Source organism: Puccinia triticina, chromosome 4A (genome assembly GCF_026914185.1).
Source record: "Puccinia triticina chromosome 4A, complete sequence".
Classification (NCBI taxonomy): domain Eukaryota; kingdom Fungi; phylum Basidiomycota; class Pucciniomycetes; order Pucciniales; family Pucciniaceae; genus Puccinia; species Puccinia triticina.
The window spans coordinates 7,460,300-7,480,511 of record NC_070561.1 but is presented as its reverse complement, the minus strand read 5'-3'; the positions used below and the strand labels follow the sequence as shown (position 1 = coordinate 7,480,511).

At 47.7% G+C, this 20,212-nt stretch overlaps 2 protein-coding genes across 2 annotated transcripts in view; one reads left to right on the top strand and one right to left on the bottom strand.

The window, feature by feature from the left end:
* Positions 1–158: 158 nt before the first annotated feature.
* Positions 159–3,599, bottom strand: PtA15_4A794 (uncharacterized protein; the record flags this gene model as incomplete). The annotated part of the gene is made up of 16 exons (XM_053168714.1): positions 159–211; positions 290–380; positions 458–573; positions 638–755; positions 836–915; positions 1,005–1,203; positions 1,283–1,417; positions 1,491–1,660; positions 1,780–2,122; positions 2,214–2,360; positions 2,446–2,527; positions 2,596–2,766; positions 2,903–3,085; positions 3,169–3,256; positions 3,431–3,448; positions 3,557–3,599. 16 exons carry the CDS (start codon positions 3,597–3,599, stop codon positions 159–161), a joined length of 2,037 nt encoding a protein of 678 aa, XP_053019896.1.
* Positions 3,600–12,863: 9,264 nt separating this feature from the next.
* Positions 12,864–20,212, top strand: part of PtA15_4A793 (uncharacterized protein) — a gene marked incomplete at both ends in the record, with an annotated part of 48,522 nt that continues 41,173 nt past the window's right edge. Inside the window, 2 exons of the mRNA XM_053168713.1 lie at positions 12,864–13,548; positions 16,641–17,345. Coding sequence (XP_053019895.1) covers positions 12,864–13,548; positions 16,641–17,345 — 1,390 coding nt within the window. The remainder of the gene's footprint in view (positions 13,549–16,640; positions 17,346–20,212) is intronic.

The window sequence follows — 20,212 nt, the reverse complement described above, 5'->3', positions numbered from 1 at the left end:
TGAGTGCGTGTGTGTAAGAGTACATTCCTTGTCGCCGCTCCCTCCCATTAGTTCGATTTCCCACTGGAATATGGGACTTGTGTGTGAATTATTCGACTATCCTTTCCAGCCGGTTTCGACTTGAACCTTGGGTGACAAGAACTTTCGCCCCGGCCCTCCTATTTGGTCGGCCGTTTTACCATCCCAAAATCCTCATGGACGTCCAATAGAACTGAGTGTAACAGATATCAAGAAATTCAAAATTAGATTCTAGCAGATGTTAGCAGTAACGGCTGAGAACCAGACTTACTTTTCATCGCATTCCTGGCTCGAAGGCGTGGCAGTTCGACATCAGATACAACAGAACTCTCCACTTGGCGTGGATGATGATCGAATGGGAACTAATCCAGCGTTTAGCAAATTTAGCATCGATCAATGCAGCCTCTATCTTTTGCTTGATAAACAAGAGTATATTTACCGGCAAGAGTTTTTGAAGGAATTCATAAGATACTAAAGTCACACCAAACTGAGGTGAACTTCGCAAGATTCTGGCTGGTCCGCCCTTGAACAAAGCGGAAGGTCCCTCTTCTTGTACTGTTACAAACAAACTCCTTATCACTTCTCTGGTCGATACTTTCAGGCCAGAAACAGTGCTTACAGATCGTCTTGAAACAGTGCATCAACCCTTTGTAGTGAGTTTCGCCCTTCTTGGCCTCAGATTGTAATCGGGTTTTGACCACATCAGCTGGCGTGGTTAAATAAGCAGCAGGCATTCCCTAGATGTGAAAAATTCCGTAGAGCAGAACGTAAGATTCCTTTGATTGGTTGGATAGTTTCTCGAGCTGAGGAGACAAACCGCAATTGCTGCTGCGCTTAGCGTTTCGACAAAGCTCAACTTCTTCCCGTTCACTCCTTCACCAAAGGTGTCCTTTTTCACTGTAATTAAGACCAGATTGTCAGCTTCGATTAGTGATTTTTTGGGGGAAATGAAACGCAGGAAGAGTGTATGAAGTGGTGTTACGAACGATGTGAGTAAACGGTAAAGTATATCGCCGAAAACGGGATATCACGACACAGGCATGCCGCAGCACCTTTATACAAGCCAACCAAGCCCAACTGCCGAATAATATGCATCGCACCAATCGGATCGCTACCTGCGACTCGTGCCATTTCACCTTGCATCTGGAGACGTATCTTAACGATTTCTAGTGGATTGGTGACAGCCTAAATTTCGAGATGGGCTTTTAGCCAGATTATAATTTGACAGCTGCTTGGCTGTTTGAAAAGGAAAGGGGGAGCTTACCACTTGGCAACCACCTGCCGTTGCACCTGCAATCAATTCCCATCCCAGTCCAATTTCTCCGGTGACAGGGTCTTTAGCGTTGGCTCGGATCAAATCGTTAATAGTGAGTTTGATTGCTTTTTCTGGAGCGACACCCTAAAAGTAGCCCATCTTCAAAATGCCTCAGAATATGCAATTTTGGCCATAAACGAAGATGTGCTGGACTGACAATTAATTGCGGCGGTAGACCTCGGTAAAAGCCGGTAAAGCCCTCGTTTTTGAATACTTTCTTGACACAATCCATGCTGTTCTTGTAAAGAAGTTCTCCGACGACTTTACTACGCTGGTTTTGCATACGAGTCTTCACGAGGTCGATTGGATAAACAGCCGTGGCTCCTACTTATACAGACAATGGGTTTTATAAGACATCGGAAATGTACAGCCGATAAGGGAGCGGGCAAGATTAGCCGTCGATCTAATGGCTTGGGCCGATACAACGCTGTCAAAATGTAGCTTACAGGCACCAGCAATCCCACCCAGTCCAAAGTTGTAAATTGATTTCCCTAATCCGTGCCAGAAGTTACCGTCATTCAAGTCATCCGTAGCCTGACCTTCGAGGGTTGTTCGGCGTTCCCACATCGGATCCAAGAGCATACCGAAGTCAGCGAGCCCAAGACGCGCATTCAATTCGCCCATGCCAGCAAAATGAAAGACAATATCGACTTCCATAGGTGTCAGGGCGACATAACGAGTCTGTCGTGAAGCTGTATTCAGGAAATCCTGTCGATTGACTTTGCCATCTGGGGAATTTGCGATTGCCTCCCGTAGAATCCTTTCCACTGTGTCCATATCACGAATAACCTGAGTGAGGGGACCAATTGAGCATTGCGCGTGTTCCAAACCAGCCGATAGGAGATTATGCAATCTGACAGGGAGGAGTAGCCGCACTGACGTTGTGGAATGCATTGACTTCCGAGTATGATATCTTGCCACCGGCACTTATATTACACAAAGTCGGTAGACTTTCGAGAATACTGTCTGAGAGCTTATGTCGTGCTAATTCCAAAATGATTCTCTTGAATTGATCCGCAGTTATGTACTATGAATAAGGGAGGTGGAAACGGTTAGCAAGTAATGATCACTGATTGATAACCTGCGCGCAAGGCAGCAATAAAAGGAATTACCCCGGTTTCTTCCTTGTCAAAATAGCTGAACGCCTGTCGAAGTCTCTCGCCCTGCAAGCCCTTCATCAATTGAGTAAATTCACTGAGAACGGACAAAAGCAATGTCAATTTGTTGGCATTAATCAGGAAAATTTCAGATAACGGACGCACTTGTAACCTAGCACATGTTGACCGCCTCGTTTCCCTAAAAACAGTTTCACCCAAGGAGACTCGAAGGTGAATGGCAGTGAGTCTGGCCTGAGATTGTCGGAGAAAACCCGCTTGAATTCTTCAAAGGTAACATCTCCATTGCGATCCTGATCGAAGTACTTGAATGCGACCCTTTTCGGATTTGGAGTCGACGAATTGAGGAGATAGGACAGCAAGCCAGCGAGAGTTGACGATCAATTGATTACGTTTACATACAGCTTGAGGTGGCTAGGTAGTTTTGTGTTCTGGGGGGAAACGATCGGCTCACTCGAATTCCGCGTCTGGTTTTTTCAACAGAGTTTGGAAGACCACGAAATCGTCCCAGGTAACTTTGCCGTTCTTCTTGAGATCGGCAATTTTGAATAAAATCGAATATTGGGATTTATGGATCTTGTGAAATGTCTCATTCGAGGGTGCAACTGCGTTGATGAAACCGTCCTCGTTCAAAAACCTGTCAACATCAAGCTCAAGGATCTCAGCAGAGGTACTTGCTCAAGACAGATAGATGATCGAGTCTGTGAGTGGAAAACTGACTTTGTGTCTGTGCTCGTGTCATCTTGGATGGCAAATTGTTCAAACTGATTCTTCCAGCGATCGAACTCAGTGCGTTCGGCGAGAGCAACTGCGTGGAGGGACAATGCAACGCCGTTTCAGATATCAGTTCTTATACGTCCACCCACGACTGGCACTCAGTAAGGCGAGCAGGACAAAGCAAGAACGGGAGAAGGGTCGTGTGATCGGGTTAAATTGTAGGGCAGCGAAGAGGCCGTGATGACGTCCCAGGTCGAAGACTCACCCCGAGAGTTGGCCACTGCTGAATGTCGACCATGCAGTCCAAGGGGGAGCTCGAGTCAGCCATGAGCTCATCAAGATCGAAGATGGCTAGCAAGACGGCAAGAGGAAAGACCCCAAGATGGCTTACAGGAAACCTTGGCAGGCTGACTCGGAATCTGCTGGGTGGCCATGTTCTAGCGAGTCGTGAGGGGGGTGGAGATGGTCGATGGCCAAATGTATGGGCTGTGAAGCTCGCCGGGACAAGACCGTATGTATTTAGAGACGGCGACACCCCGGGTGAGACGCCCCCGGCGCCCTCCATTTAGAGCGTCTCCACCCGGGGTGGTGAACCGGGTTGCTATCCCGCGTTTACCAACCCGAACCCAAAAAACACCACCCACCCTGGGTGCCAACCAAGTGTCTATTTTGGCTCGGGAGCTAAAAATCTCTATCGGGTTGCTATGTATGGCAACCAAGCTTAACAAAGTCCCTCGAGACTTTGGGGGACTCGCGAAGCGAGCCTCCGTCAGGAGGGACTTAGAGCATCTCCACCCGGGGAGGTAAAACCGGGTTGCTAAAACCCCGGGATGGCAATGGCATATGGCAACCCGCGCGGCTCTGGCACACCGAGCTTAACTAAGCCTCTCCAAGGAGGCGCGAAGCGTCTCCGAAGGAGAGGCTTAGGACTGAAGTCGAATTCTTGGCCTGAGGCTGACAAGGTTTTTTGAAGAAAATGAGCAACTTTGTATTTACATTTATTTTACAATTAGCTCTACGGTTTTACTCCAACTCCCAGCTGACCATGTTGTAGCCCTTGATCTCAGCTAAGTATTCTCAACAAAAATTGGCTGCTCAGCAGCTGTTCTTGCCAGGGCTGTTTCTGAGCAATGTGATGGATCCATTGGGCCACTTGCTGGTCAAGGTTGGACAGGTTCTCACAATTTTGGCTCACCAGACCTCCCAAGGAAGTTTTTTTTACATCACAATTACTTCCAAGGGATGAGGATACATGGTAACATGTACGACAAGCAGCTGATTCTAATGGTACTGGAGGCTGTGAAGAAATCCAAGGGGTATGTGGTGATATGTGGATTAGAAGGATTTTTTGGCCATTTGGCTGGGCAGCCTCAGGCCAAATGTCGGACATTAGGCACAAGTCCCTCCCGCAAGCGGGAGGGTGCTTGGGCCCCGCAAGCACAGGGAGGGACTTGTGTTAAGTTTGCTGGCACACACCCATGGGTGCTATAATACATACACACCCAGAAGCAACCAAGTCATCAAACATATTGTGATTCCAGGAATGCTTGGACATAATTTTGAGCTGTGAACTCAAAATCATGGAATCCTGACATTTGATTTGAGGTCTTCAGCCTTCCTGCTGGGCAACAATAGGGGGCTAACATGCCAAGTTTGCAGCTGTTTTGGTCAGAAAACCAAAATTTTACCGGTGCTGTGGCTCAAAGGCCATAACTTTAGCCCACTGAAAATCTTGAATTGTTCAAGCTTAAGCGGAATTTAATACAACCGGTCATCAACAGAGCTTTTGATGACCGGTATATTTATGTAGCCAATGATTGAGAGACTACAGCCAGTCATTGAGAGGGCTCTGGTGACCAGACTGGTATAGCAAGTCATCCCAAGCTCTCTCAATGACCAGTACGGCCAGTCATTGAAAGGGCTCTCCATGACCAGTACAGTGAGTCATTGAGAGAGCTCTTGAAAACCGGTACAGCCAGTCATCAAGAGAGCTCTCAATGACCGCTATAGCCAGTCATTGATAGAGCAACCGGTCAAGCCGGTCATCAAGAGCTCTCTCAATGACCAGCTCTCTCAATGACCAAGCTCTCTGTCAGCTAGCTACTAGATCTTTCAGATAGCTAACTAGATCAGAGCTAAAACTGACCAGAGAAAATATAAATAAACAGAAACTTCCCTTTTTTCCTTGAGCAATAAAAATAAAATAGAAATAAAACAGCTAAGTATAAACCATCAGCGCGGTAAAAAACACGGGTACGCTCAAACTACAAATAATAAGAATAAGAGCAGAGTCAGCTCAATAGCGCACGTATGCGCAGTAAAAAGAAGTCAAAACGGAAATGCGTCTACACTGCGCGTAGTACTAATAACTGAAGCGCGCATCATAAGATGAACAATACCCCGTAAAGTAAGCGCTCATCATGAGCAAGTACCCGGTAAAGTAAGAATACAAATAAAAAAAAAAAAAAAAACGGCTCATCCTCAACAAAGAGATACAGTGATCCTCTCTGTCTACGGTGATCACTGATCTTGTAAGAAGAAATAAGGAGAAATAATACCCTACAAAAAAGAGGATGGTTCCCGTATCTCTAGCCCCATCTTCATTCACCCAGACACCAAACGCTATACTTTCCCCTTGACTTCATATTTGAACTGAAAATTGTATCATTCTGCTGTCTTATTCCGTTTGAAGTTTAAAAACTTCTTGAGAGCGACCCTACGACGCTCTGAAAATCTCCGTTTCATTCTAGAAAATCCGGCTAGAAGGTTTGCTATGGCTAAAGGTTTGATTAAAACCCTGTGAGCCCCCCTCCTAGGGTGTCACAAAAATGTCACAAGGTACAGAGCGGGACCCATATGGTCCCGGCTCCTCCACCTCCTACCTAGCCTGGCAGAGATCATTCTCTCCACGCTAGGTAAGTCTCTTTCCTTTTCTCCTTCTCTCTCTTCTCTCTCTCTTCATACACATGTTGTAGATACTAAGAGAGATCATTCTCTCCACGCTAGATTCTTCTTCCCCACCTGAAATATATGTGACTTGGGCCCTGAACCTCACGAGACGAGCTCTCCGCGCCCCATTTGAGTCCTTCAGTGAAGAGTCCCAGTTGGACTCTTACAAACCCTCAGTGAGTCTTCTTAGTTTCTTTCTCCCAGAAATCCTTTTTTCAAAGGATTCTACCGGGGTAACACAGCAAACCAAACCTGAATATCAGGCCCTTGCTGCTTCAGGCACTTTAAATATCTCTCTCTCTATATTACTCAGAGGTGGCTACAAGAATCGCTCTTAGGTACAGCTATATCAGAAAAGCTTGCTTCTTCCCCCACTTTTTTCATCTTTTTCGCCTTCCCCCCTCCCCAAAAATCTTTCTCACCCACCAAAGATCAGCAGGCAACGGCCGGTCCCCCCGCCTGCTATATCCGATTGGCCCAGCGAGTGATGAGCATCAACCCATCCCTTTTTGATCATTGTCTTTCATGGAATACTGGCCAAAACATGGCCAAAAGTTTGTCTATTTCCTCTTCTTACCACCTTTTCTTTGCCGCTTTGATGCACGCTCACTGCTGATATTATGATCTTTGGTTGGTTGCTAGACTACTTCACCCAGCCGGGTGATACACATGATTGGATCAAGGAAGCATTTGACAATATGCAAACCCGCTCAGAATTTGTCAAAGACAGCTCTCACAATGGGGTGGAATACGACCAAGAAACCCCTGTTTGACAGCGCTCATTTCCCACCTCAACTGCTTGTGTCACCCCGGTTCCATCTAAAAAAAGATACTCTTCCTTCTCTGCCTGGCAGCCCCTCTGATGACGGATCAACCGGCAGCTCTATCCATATTGTTGTCCCTGCTTCAACTCCGGTCCAACGCAAGCAATCCCAAAAAAGCCTAAGAAAAACAAAGTGAGAATTCTCAATGATGCTGGCAAAACCAAAATCATGTTGAACTATGCCTTGTACATACCTGACAATGAAGAGAAAACCTCAACCCGTGGGTCGCACAAACAAAAGGTCTCTCCCAGTGCTTGGAATGCCAAGTATGACCACATTAAGTCGACTCCGGGCGAGATCCTTTTCTTCTGGGATCTCAACGACAATAACCTAACTAGTTTCAAACAAGCAGCTTTTGGGGAGATTTGTCAGCTCAATGCGCCTGTGTTTTCCAGTCGCGCTGAGATGCAAGATGCGGCAAGACGGCTTAGTTGGAATGCAAATGTTCCATACTCGACTTCTTCCCAGACGACCAACCGCGCCAACATCAACACAGAAGATCTATTCACTCAGTTTCTTGAAGAATCTGCTGATCCCAAGGCCTAAAAATTCAACATATGCATCAACAAGATCAACCCAAAAACGGTTGCTCAGGTGAGTCCCATTTGATGTAAATGATGATACTCACTGCGACTGTTCTTCCTAATGTTTGTTTGGAATGCTTCAACAGAAGGAGGCCGCTAAAGAGGAGTTAGAGGCCACTCAGGGAAATAAGAAGATATGGGCAGGCGCAGACGCAGATGATTGGGAGCCCTCGGCTGGAGCTTCCCATTCGTCCAACATGTTCAATACAATCACTATGATCAAGTCAAAACACCCTCCAAAAGGACATCTTACGGGTTTCCATGAGGTCTCCGCTTATATCAATCCAAAAAACTCAAAGCAGTTTATGATACTCGATCCAAATCAACTGACCATCTGGGCCAAAGCTATTGTGGGGACTTTGTGCTCTTTATCCTTGCAAACACAGTACTGATGATTCCACGCTTGACTATGACAGATGAAAAAAGGCTTGGTCAATCTCTACCATCCTCTGAATGTCCCTGGTTTCAATTGGGATAATTCAGCACCTGCTCAATTGTCTGCCGCCACTGCAACCGTGGCTCCAGAGCCTACACCTATTCCAACCGCTGGTCTTCCAAAAACTTCGGCCGCAATGCCAATTCAAAAGGCAGAGCAGTTACATGTGGCCTGGGACCCTTCGCTTGGGAAGATGATGGCCTACAAAGTCCATCATACAGCAAACCAAACTGGACCGGCAATGGTACATCCAGTTGGTGAAGTTCAAATGAGTCATCAAGACTGCCTGGCTGGGAATCAACAAAGGGCTGGTCCTCCCAACGATTTGTCTCAAGCAATACCTAGACCACACTGTGGTGGCCCACCCAACCCTCCGGCCCCTCAACCTCCTTCATCACCAACATCATTTGATGATGATGCCAGTCTCAACAAGTACCTCCGCTTTGTACATGTGGATCCAAGCTGTCCAAAAATCCAGGAGAATCTCAATGGGCTTGGGATCAACCACTACAGAAAATTATCCCTCATGAAACCCAAAGAGCTTGAAAAAGTGGGTCTTAAAGTTGCAGATGCCCAAGCGCTCATCTCTAACCTTAAGCGGTATGAACACCACTTGAAGAAACGACGTGGTTGTTCCGAGTGACTGTATATAGCCTTATCTATCCCTTGCCGCACATGCTTGTCAAGTTGTATTCTTTTCTCATATTGCCACTTGCTCCTCTACTACCCCCTGTATTTATTCTTGTCACAATGTCTTTTACTTCCACCTGTATTCTTTTCTCATCTCGCCACTTGCTATGTCTTCTACTCTCACCTCTCCCGTTCTCTACTCCTACAAGCGTACAAAGAGGACTTCATTCTGTGCGATATTATATTGTCTCATCCAAATATAAGTACAAAGTTTATATAAGGGCTTGCCCTAAAGTTAACATCAAGGGCAACAAAAAGCTACTTGGATAGTATAGGCTTGAAGAGCGCTGAGGTCTCCAAAACAGGAAAATGCTATCAGGCACAGAGCAAAATAAATTGGCAATGATTGCCTGGCACCTTTGGTAGCAATTTCTGATGATGCAAAAAAAGGAAATACAGCAACATTGAGAAAACAAAAAATGTGGATAAGTCCAGTTGACAACAGCATAGCCAGATGCTTGGAAGAGTTTCTGGGTGAGATCCGAAGTAAAAACTAGAGGAATGAAGCCATCAATGACCTCAAAGTCTCCCTTGCCGCCTGTGAGTAACTCTTCATTTTGCTTCAAGGTTGATTTGTAGACACTGAACGCCTCTTCAATGGGGTTGAAGTCTGGCGAGTACGCTGGCAAGTAGAGCCAGAGGCAACTGGCCGACTCAACAATATTGGCCACCACTCCATTGTGATGTATTTGCGCGTTGTCCATCACCAGGACACTGTTGGGCTGTGGAAAGGGGTTCATTGAGGGAATCTTGATTGTGAAATAACCTTTAATCAGATAAATCCTGCTTGCTGGCAATCTAACCCAATCAAATGTGTAACTCACTAGCACATTCTCTAGAAAAAACTGGGAAGTCTCCCGGTCCATGGATTCCTCCTGCACCATGTGAGCAACCAATCCTGATGTCAAAATTGCTGGTACAATGTTATATTGATGGGAGCTTCGCTCGCGTGGGACTCTAGGGGTTCATTTGCCAGCTACAGCCCATCCTTGAGTTCTTGGACAACCTCTAGGCACACTCCTGACTCGTCTGAGTAAGCATTAAAGGAGGTTTAGTGTATATTATTAATTTATATTGAATAAGTAGGTGTTGGTCCAGAAGCTTACCAGTAAACATCAGACAAGAGGTTGGCACTGCTCCAACCTGGTAGATGTAATGGGCCCTCTCGGTTTTGTCTTGTTTGGGATGGATGGTCCGCATTGTCTTTTTTGACATGTTCAACCGGCCATGCAGGGTGTTTAAGATAGTCAATACTGATACCGTGATCCCATGTTCTTTGGCCAAGCTGCGTTGGATCTCATCTGCGTAAATTGATGGCTTATCAGTAACGAGCTCTTTGATAAACTTCAAGTCCTCATCATTCAAATCCAACGGATGCCCTCTCTGGAGATAAGTGCTGGGGTTGCAAACAACAGCACGGGTCCTCTCGTACAAGCTGGACCATTGGTAAAGTGAATCGCGGCTGATTGAAGCCCGCCGAATTTTTTTGATCTTGGCTGGATGCTTCCCCTTGATGGCGTGACTGACAGCCGCATGTTTAAGGTCTGGAGAATATTTCCGGAAACCCATGATCAATATGGGGATTCTTGAGCGTTACAACGATCAAAAAAGGATGGGTTCATGTTCATCACTGGCTGGGCCAATCGGATATAGCAGGCGGGGGGACCGGCCGTTGCCCGCTGATCTTTGGTGGGTGAGAAAGATTTTTGGGGAGGGGGGAAGGCAAAAAAGATGAAAAAAGTGGGGGAAGCAGCAAGCTTTTCTGATATAGCTGTACATTGTACTTCCTGTATATTTTCTTGTCTCATGTCTCCAGCATACTGGATTGACCTCTCATGATGACTGAAATACATGCTCTTAGTTGTGTGAAATCTTTCAGATTTAAATCTCAACTGGTTGACCCCAATCCACTTCTAAGAGCAGTTCACGATGGCTGGTACTCGCAGTGCTCCTGCTCAATTGGGTGACTCTCCCTCTGCCGCTCCTCTCGCTCCTGCCACCATTACCAGCTCAAGCGACAACAGGGATTACATCAAATGCCTGACTTTCAATGGCAAAAATTTTCTCATGCGGCAAAGAAAAGTGAAGTCATATCTGGCGGTTAAAACCTGCTTCAGTGCATCAAAAAGCCCTCTTCCTGAGGAGGCCACTGCTGAAGTCGGACAAGAGTACATCAAAGCAGCTCAAATCTTAGGCGGTCATGTCTCTGATGACATCTACAATCACGTGATAACCAATGAGAATACTCGCAATGCCTTCAAAATCTGGAAGGAACTCAAAAATAGGGGGGTTCATGTTAGTCTGATTTCAACTGCTTGTCACGGATGGTTTCAAATCTCATGCACATTTCCTGCATAAACTTAAAAAAAATACTGCATAAGCATTCCCTTCAGCAAGGCCTTCAAAGGGGAGGTCTTGCTGAGAACTCTATTTATTTTCTAGAATATCCTTGCATAGACCTGCATGAGCAGCCATCAATTTTTAACAAGGTTTTTTGACTGATTTCGAAATCAGCCTAACGTGAACCCCCCTCGTAAGGCTGATTTCAAAAATCAGCAACCAAAACCAGCAGATGCAGCTTTTGAAAATTGTGAGAAAGCAAAAAGGTTTGGCTGGGCAGCTCCCCTTTGGAAGCAATCTGCAAGGCATGAACCTTACTCACAGGTGCATGAGCAGACGAAATCAGCATTGCTTTTTTTGCAACGTGAACCCCCCTAATGAGTACACATCCACCTCCGTGATGGCCATATGATGAAGACATCGCCACACACACCTATAACAAGCTAGAAGTAGCACTAGTCGAATTTGCAACAATGGGCTTGGACATTCCTCGTGTCATTCTCAGTTGCACCATCGTCGCGAGGTTTTCCCGGAGATGACCTTCTCTCATGGAAACTCGAATAAGCAACGGCAAATTGCTAGCTAAGCCGAAGCCGATCATAGCAAAGCTCAGGGCATCACTCATTACGACGCAGTCTGTCAGATATCGGGCTCAGGCCCGCCCGGACTAGACAAGGGTGCTCCTCAGCCCGATTCGGGTGAAACCAGTCTTTTCTCCCTTGTCCCAGACGACAGCCACAACAACGCCGCCACTCAAGCCACCGATAGTAAGTTCCCCTTCTCATAAAAGCTAAACCAGGTCGACGAGTCCAAACCGACCCTGTCAGAGCAATAGAAACAAAGCAGCTGACCCAGTCCATAATTACCGTGTCAACCAGATCACGAGCACATGACTGCGAGCCCTGTCCAAACCGGTCGAGACCAAACCGCCGTGACTACGTCCCTGTTTACTTGGACAGGCTTGTTGTAACTACAACCAAGCTAGGTACGTGGCTGCAGTGATACTACCTGCTAAGCTACACGACTTGTATAAAAGAAGCGCTGACAAACGCACTTCATTCCATTCTCCAGTCGTTCTCACTCCCAGCCTGCTTCACTTGCGCACTCGACTCACAACCACCCTGTTTCACACACCTCAAACTCAATCAATACACTAGCTCGAATTTCCCTGACTGTTATCATCAGCGGTAGCGCGACGACCTCGTTCCGCGCCATTGCCATTCTCGGCCCTCATTCTCATCTCTAGCTTCACAGCCTCCTATTCTTCTTAAACTTCACTCCTGTTATTCTATTTTCCGCGTATCATCCGCAAACGCTTGTAGCTGCTGCCTTACCTCTGCCCTTAAGGTACATAGGCACCTCATGTTTTCTCTCTTTTCCATCTTGTTCTCATGTCGACCTTAAATCATGAACTAACTTAAGTTGCAATTAAACCCTTAAGTCTTGTCACTCTCACACAGTCTACGCCACTCTTAACAATCTCCCAGGCAGTATCTCTAAAGGCTCAACAGCACTGGTCACTAGCGCAGCAAATTGTCCCGGACGCTCAAGCAATCCGAGGAAACGCCGGTACGCTCGCCGTGAGGACGGAGAACACATCCCAATGCTCCGCATCCGGAAAGTGAATTCTGGACTGTGCATCCAGAGCTGTACAAGAAGGCTTGTGAAGAGTACTCCTCAGGCACTAGTTTGCTGAACATGATGCAACCTGAACCTCAACCCTCGTCAAGATTTGTGAGCCTGTCATTTGGTTATCTGACTGGTTCAAAGGGTGAAGATGGTAAACCGAATATGGTCCTTGATTCAAGAGCTAGTCTCCACATGCGCAACTCCCTTGACATGTTCGACACTACGACTCCTGTCCGGATTCGAAGAATGCGAAAGCAAGCTTGCCCAGCTCCTAAGCAAGCCGATCCCTGCCTCGGCGGAAGCTGTCTCGGCCACGCGGTCGACCCGGTCTTCGACGCCACATTCGTCTCTCTCGCCCAAGTCTCCAAGAAAAACCCCGCACAGGTCGTCAACTTCGTCATGCGCTGGAAGTCCCGTCAGGGCGAATCGAGCGATGACTATGCCATCCAACGTGCCTTGGTCACCAGCGGCAACTGGCTCAATCCTCGCCGGGTCACGGCTGTCCTCTCCGAGCGCAAATACCTGGCGCTGGTCTACATCCTCTGTCGCGCCCTGATCTCCATCGTCCAATTGGTCACCCGGGAAGCACTAGGAGAAGACCTCGGCACCCGCCTGGAAGAGATCATCCTCAACTCAATCAAGAATGCCGATCCGCACGTCACCGCCAGGACGCCCAACATGAACATGTTCGCCTATCTCCTTGGAGCCTTGTCCAATCAGATTCACGAGCGTCAGCGACCGTTTTGCCGCCGAAATGGACGCGATGAACCGGGTCGCCCATCTTCGCGACCAGAAGGACGGCGAAGCCAGATTGGGATACCTGGTCCGAGGCGTCTAGTTTCTCAAGCTGAAGGTCTACCCACTCGAGGCATTCGAGGACACCGGACTTCATCGCGACCTTCGCCACCCTCTTTGAGTCATCCAGAGGCTCGTCAGTCAAGACCGCCATGTGAAGCCCCCGCGCACCGCGGGCTCCACAAGAAATACATGTCACACCTTATGTAAGCAGCAGGACTCATCATCCCTGTTGCCCTGGGCCTTCCTAGCTCGGCAGAAGAAGACTGGACCTTTTATATTCTTCTCCGAGCTAGGTGAGCATTTCCTTTCCCCTTATTCTCCTTTTCCCTTTTCCCCAGCTCCCTCCTGAATTGTATATACTGAGAAGAAGACTGGACCTTTTATATTCTTCTCCAAGCTAGCTATTGAAATACAGCCCCAAGTACTAGAAATTGCGCTCCTCGAGCCCACTCAAGACTGTCCCCAGTGAAGAGATCTTTGATCTCTTACACTTTTTTTTCTAGTCTCACCAACCAGCGGAGATTTTTTCCGCTTATCGAATTTACTGAACACTGCCCGATCCCAATTTCACTATTGGGACAAACATTTCACTGCACACTGACTGTACTGCCTGGACCAATCCTACCTCCGGATTGAGACGACTTCAACTGATCCTCAAATTTCGACTGATTTTTTTTCAACCAATTCATGACAACACGACGGTCAAATAAAGACCCTCTTCTCCCTCCGACTGATACCAAAGCTATTATCCGCGCCAGCAACGCGGAGCGCCGCAGACAAGCGCAGCTAGAAGCTCTACTGAGGAACGAAACAGCCATTCACGTTCCACTGCCAGTCTCACCGACAATCCCAGCCAGCTCTCCCCAATTCGAGTTGATTGATCCGTTATCGGCTCTTTCCTTGATCGACTCGGCAACCGATTGCTCCATTTTCCCGACCGACGTGACTGTGTCTCTCAATCCACCCGCTGTGTCGAACCACGGATTATCTATCATGCAACAACCAAACCACCCTGGGGACTCGCCAGGTCCTTCTTCTCAAGCACAGGGAAAACAACCAATTGACCCCACCACTATCAAACTCCCGGACAATATGTCCACTAAAGACTATATACGGGCCATGATGGCAATACAACAGACCACTCTAATTCAACTTCAAACTGCCCAAGCCCAAGCCCAAGCTGATTGGAACGAAATCTCAAGCCGCACCGCTCTCTTGGAGAAAATTTTCATCAAAGCATCAGTCAAGAAGGAACCCACCTCAACTCCAGGTACTGGTCGCATCGATCTCCAGCGCTACCGCATCTCTGACGGCCCCAAGTTCAGAGGTCCTTTTCAGGACGTCAAGGCCTTCCTGAAGTGGATCCACGCAGTGGAAATTCATTTTGCAACTAGGGCCGTTAGCAACGCAGATGATAGGATTCATTTGGTCGGCGGATTCATTGAAGAGACCAATTTGCTGTCACTGTACGCCACTGAGTCGGAATCCTACCTCGGCAAGCCTTGGATTAATTTCAGGAAACAACTTTTTGACTATGCTCTCCCGTGCCTCTGGCGCACTCAATTGAAAAGCCAAATTTGACAGACTACGATGACAGATTCAGAATCATTCATTATCTTCAGTACACAAATTCGGACGCTACAAAGAATGTACAACTTTGACAAACCCGCTGATGCAATTTCCGACTTTGAGCTAGCCGAGTGGGTCACTCTCGGCGTGTCGGAAGAACTTCGCACCAAAATATACGACTTTGGCATCCTTGAACCCGAAGATTTTGACTACATGGTCTTTGAGAAAAATGCTACAACTTATGCGGACGGTATTTCACGGCTGGCTGCTGCCCGGGCCTGCCTTTCGACCTCCCAAGCCCGGTCCTGCTCTCCCAGTAATACTCCAAGCAGTGACTTCCTCTGGAGACTCCGCTCGTACCTCGACTCCACGGGCCAATGTCACTTCTGCAAACTTCACTGTGGGAATGACGCAGGCTCCTGCCCGGGTCCCCTTGATTGATCACACGTCAATATCCTGGCATCCTTTAAAACCCCCCCCAAACCTGCTAATTATAAGCAACCCAAGGCCTGGACCAAAGCCCAAGCTGCAAGTAAAACCAGCAAACCCGCTCAACCAGGAAGGCCACTCGCTTCCCCAGCGGGGGTAGCCAGTGTGGAGGACGACAACCTCTGCCCCGACCTGAGCGTCTCTTCGCTTTCCCTCTACCGCGAATTGGACGCGCAAGCTAAATTGAACTTGCTCCCTCGGATAGCAAACTCCAAAGCAATCTCACTTGACAAGATCATGGAAGACAACAAAGCTGACGCGCAAGCTGCGTCGAACTTGTCATTTCAAATCAAGAGCTCGGCAGCAACGTCTTCTGAGAACGCTTTTGAGGACCACCAACTCCCGATTGGCAACAATGAGCCAACCTTTTTTGAAGGCTGCCTTGACGCCGTTGGGGCTACTTTTCCCAATGATTTCAACAGCCAAGCGGAGTACGTCGCCCTTTCCCTTTCCCCCAAACGCTGACTTCACCAATTCCATGCGGGCCGGTGCTTACGGGGCCGCATCGCAACAGGCACACCGAGTAAAATTTTGACAACATCTTCGAGATACCGGATGCCCCCACCTGCCCCAGCCCGCGGCCCTTGTACTGCCCCATGCCCAATTATATTCAACTTGCACTCGACTGTACCGATTCAACTTCACTTTCCTATTGCCCCTTTGTTCCCGCCGACTTATGCCTTGCGCCCAGCCGTCTGTCTGGGTCTTCCCCCTTCTGGTGTCTGCCCCTTGTCGTCTCCTATGTTTGCTCAGCGCCCTCCCTCGCCTCATTTCTTTATAGGGGGGGAGACTGTGAAGCCCCCGCGCACCGCGGGCTCCACAAGAAATACATGTCACACCTTCTGTAAGCAGCAGGACTCATCATCCCTGTTGCCCCGAGCCTTCCTACCTCAGCAGAAGAAGACTGGACCTTTTATATTCTTCTCCGAGCTAGGTGAGCATTTCCTTTCCCCTTATTCTCCTTTTCCCTTTTCCCCAGCTCCCTCCTGAATTGTATATACTGAGAAGAAGACTGGACCTTTTATATTCTTCTCCGAGCTAGCTATTGAAATACAGCCCCAAATACTAGAAATTGCACTCCTCGAGCCCACTCAAGACTGTCCCCAGTGAAGAGATCTTTGATCTCACACGCCATGGCCGAAACCCTTGGCCCCTTGCTCGCTCAAGTTGTCCAATTGGCCGCCGCCGAAGTCAACCACCCCGTTTGGGGCAAGGCGATCAACCTCATCCTCAGCAAGTCGCACTCCATGTCTGATAAACCCTCGAAATCCAGATACTGGAACTCCACCTTCCCACTGATGTGTGCAGCCGTCGGCGCCGCCCCGCAAGAGCTCCTCTTGCCCAAGTGGACCAAGAACGTAGAATGGTGCACCACCAAGCTGAACAAGAAAAGCACACAAGCTGCAATGGTGCTGGGGATTGTCCAGCTGACGTGGTCATACTTGCATCGGGTCTGCGAAGGCGCATCGGCCTTGAACAAGCGGCTGGAGCCTATCCTCCGAACCGCCTTCCCTCCAGATTGGAAGAACGTCTATCCGTCCAAAGTTTCCCTTGACACCTTTGTCTTCTTGATCCATTTCATCCTGTACTGGCAGCTAGACTATGGCACCGACTTTGTCCTCAGAACCCTTCTCACCTACACCAATGACGCCAACGAGAACAACTCTTTTCTCAAGAGCCCATCACTGGAAAATATTGAAGGGCCAAGAAGCTTCAATATACACAATCAGTCTGCCACTCATTCAGTCGCCTATACCCTATGTCATCCCAATTCGCGTCAATTACTTCCTGAAAGACAATTCAATCTCCGCCAATGGGAAACTATCACATTGTACAACCTCAAGGGAATTATACAGTTCCGTATTAGGCAAGGTCAACAGAAGAGCTTCTTGAGTCCACACGCAAGAGCTCTCGCGGCCGAAAACTCAGGAGAAATTGACTCAGCCTTTGATGTGCTTGACCCTCTCGAAGTCCAAGGCCTCTCCAATGGAACCAATGTTTTATGTTCAAACCGAATCTAGCGTTCTTTTGACCCTTTGGGTGCAAAGCTTGGTTAGTCAAACCAAAGCACAATCAAGGAATCAAATTTGGATCCATTGCCTGAGATGGTATAACAATGGCTACAGCAATGACTTCTCCGCCTACAAAATCTACCGACCAGAAGGCAAAACATTTGTTGTCACATAGCATGCACATTTCGTCAAAGTCTAGCTTTCTGTATTGTCCGACAATGGCTCAGAGTCATACGGTGCTCGATGTTGAAAAGCTACCGTTTTTTACTGAAGCTGATCCCTTACCCTATTGTGAGGACCTCAATACAAAACAGCAGCGTACATACACTGAAGGGAAACTAAGCAAGAAGTGAATGACTTTTGCAAGAGTGCGATGAACTATTGCATCCTGATTGGCCTGCTCAACCATCTCAGTTTTTCAGAAGACCGTACATATCTTATGCTGTCAGCTCAATTTCCCGGCACCTAGAAAACCCGGGGATTCTCCACTATCAAGCAGCAACACAGATTTATTGCAATCTGGCAGGCACCAAGACTCATGGTCTAATGTATCTTCAAAACTTGGAAGCATACTTGAAAGCATACATTGACACGGACTGGGGGGGATTTTCCTGACGCTAAACGCTCCTCTACCAAATTTGCTATACTGTCAGGAAAGCACCTCCTAGCATGGAAATCCTCCAAGCAGTCAACTGTGTCCTTGTCAACTACCAAAGCAGGATACAAGGCGCTGTGAAATCTAGGTCAAGATCTCGCATGTCTCTCCAATCACATCTCTGAAGTCAAAACGCACCCTCAACCCCAGCACATTGCCGTGCTATACAATCGGGGGGCTATGCTATACACCTAGCAAAGAGTGAAACTTTGCAGAACAGTCTTGAAATAAAACACTGGGCAATTCAAATTCATTGCGTTTGGGACCTGATTGTCAGAAAGCTCAACGCAGACTTCTTCACTAAGCCAGTTGGATGGGTTATCATTCATTGAGCACTGGGAGCCATTGGTATTCATCCGGTCTCTCAAGTTGCTTCAACCCTTCCGGATTGAAGCATGGTAGGCTGTCAAGACTTGGGCACAAGCCCTGCGCGGAAAAGGCAAAAGGGGCTTAGCCCTAGCCAAGACAGGGAGAATGGTCAGTGAACGCTCCTCCAGCCCATGCATATGCATGTGGTCCAGGCGTGGGGATCTAGCTTAGGCTGAACTCGTTGCTCCATCTTAGGTTCAGCTGCGTCAGCAGACGGAAAAAGGCAGCCCAAGCGATCCAAGTGAATTGGACTACAAGACCCGTAAGTACCATTCCTTGGACTCGTCACAGCTAGGATGGTGGAGACTAAAGGACTGTTTTGTGTTCTTTAGCTCACTCCAATCTGATGCCACTCAAGACCAATTTGGTCCCAGCCTCAGCAAAAGAATCTCCTCCACAGGAGGTAAGTATTCTTCGCTGCAGAGCCCAATCTCAGAGATGGTAGCTAATGCTTTTTTCTGGTGCATGACAGACAAGAGCAGCACCGATAAGCCTAGAGCTTGTATTGGATAGCTTCAAGAACAAGCACCATCGAGTCAAGTAAGAGTGATCACTAATGCACCTTACTCCTTCCAGTGATCAGAAGTGCTGATATAGTTTTGCAGCTACTTCTAGCAAACCCAACCGCTTCAGCGGACATATCAGTTATCATTTCCTTTTTATCTCTCTCTCTATATCACTCAAAGGTGGCTACAAGAATTGCTCTTAGGTACATTGTACTTCCTGTATATTTTCCTGTCTCATGTCTCCAGCATACTGGATTGACCTCTCATGATTACTGAAATACACGCTCTTGGTTGTGTGAAATCTTTCAAATACCCCTGTTTCACAGGCCCTGAACATTCACGGAGGGCACTTAACTACCCTTAGCTCTCAGAGTTAAGCCCCTCTGCCTAAAAAACATAAAAATATCTTTATATTTGTTCTCTTTCCACCGGTATTCAACTTCAGAAACTGTGCTAATTCCTAATCCTCAAAGACTATTCCCTACTCTTTGCAGCTGGTGTAGCTAGAAGACTTAGGTCTTGGTATCACCACCGCTGACACTCTCTCAATGACCAAGCTCTCTCGATGAACAAGAGCTCTTGATGACTGGCTCTCTTGATGACCAAGAGCTCTCAATGACCGGCTCTGTAGATGACCAAGCTCTCTTGATAGTCATTGTTCTCTCGATGAACGGTATAGCCAGTCATCAAGAGAGCTCTTGATAATGACTGACTGTATTTTTTCAATGTCTGCCCGGTGTCAACACTGCAAGAGCTACGCTTCGCTACAAAAAGCGGCGCTTTTGCGTAGCAAAGCGGAAACACGCTACTCTGGATCCAGAATAGCGTTAGCGCTAGCGGAAAATCGCTACTTTGAGCGGTAGCGAAGCGCCAGAACCGCTACTGCAGTTTTGGCCTGCGCGTAGCGAAGCGCTTTTTTTGCCGCTTCGCTACAGTATAGCGCAGCGGAAAAATTGACGCTTTTTGGCGCTAATAGCGCTTTTTAGCGCCAAAAGCGTAGCGAACCGGGTCGCTTCTGTGTCAAAAGTGTAGCGGGCATCTCTGCCTTTTGGTGGAAAATGCCAGAAATAGTACACAAACATCAATCCTCCATCATTTTATGATGTGCAGTATTGATGTTTGACTGGTGCTATGGTAGCGCAGCAAAATCGCTACAGTAGCGTTTTTTCCGCTACTATAGCAAGAAGCGTAGCGAAT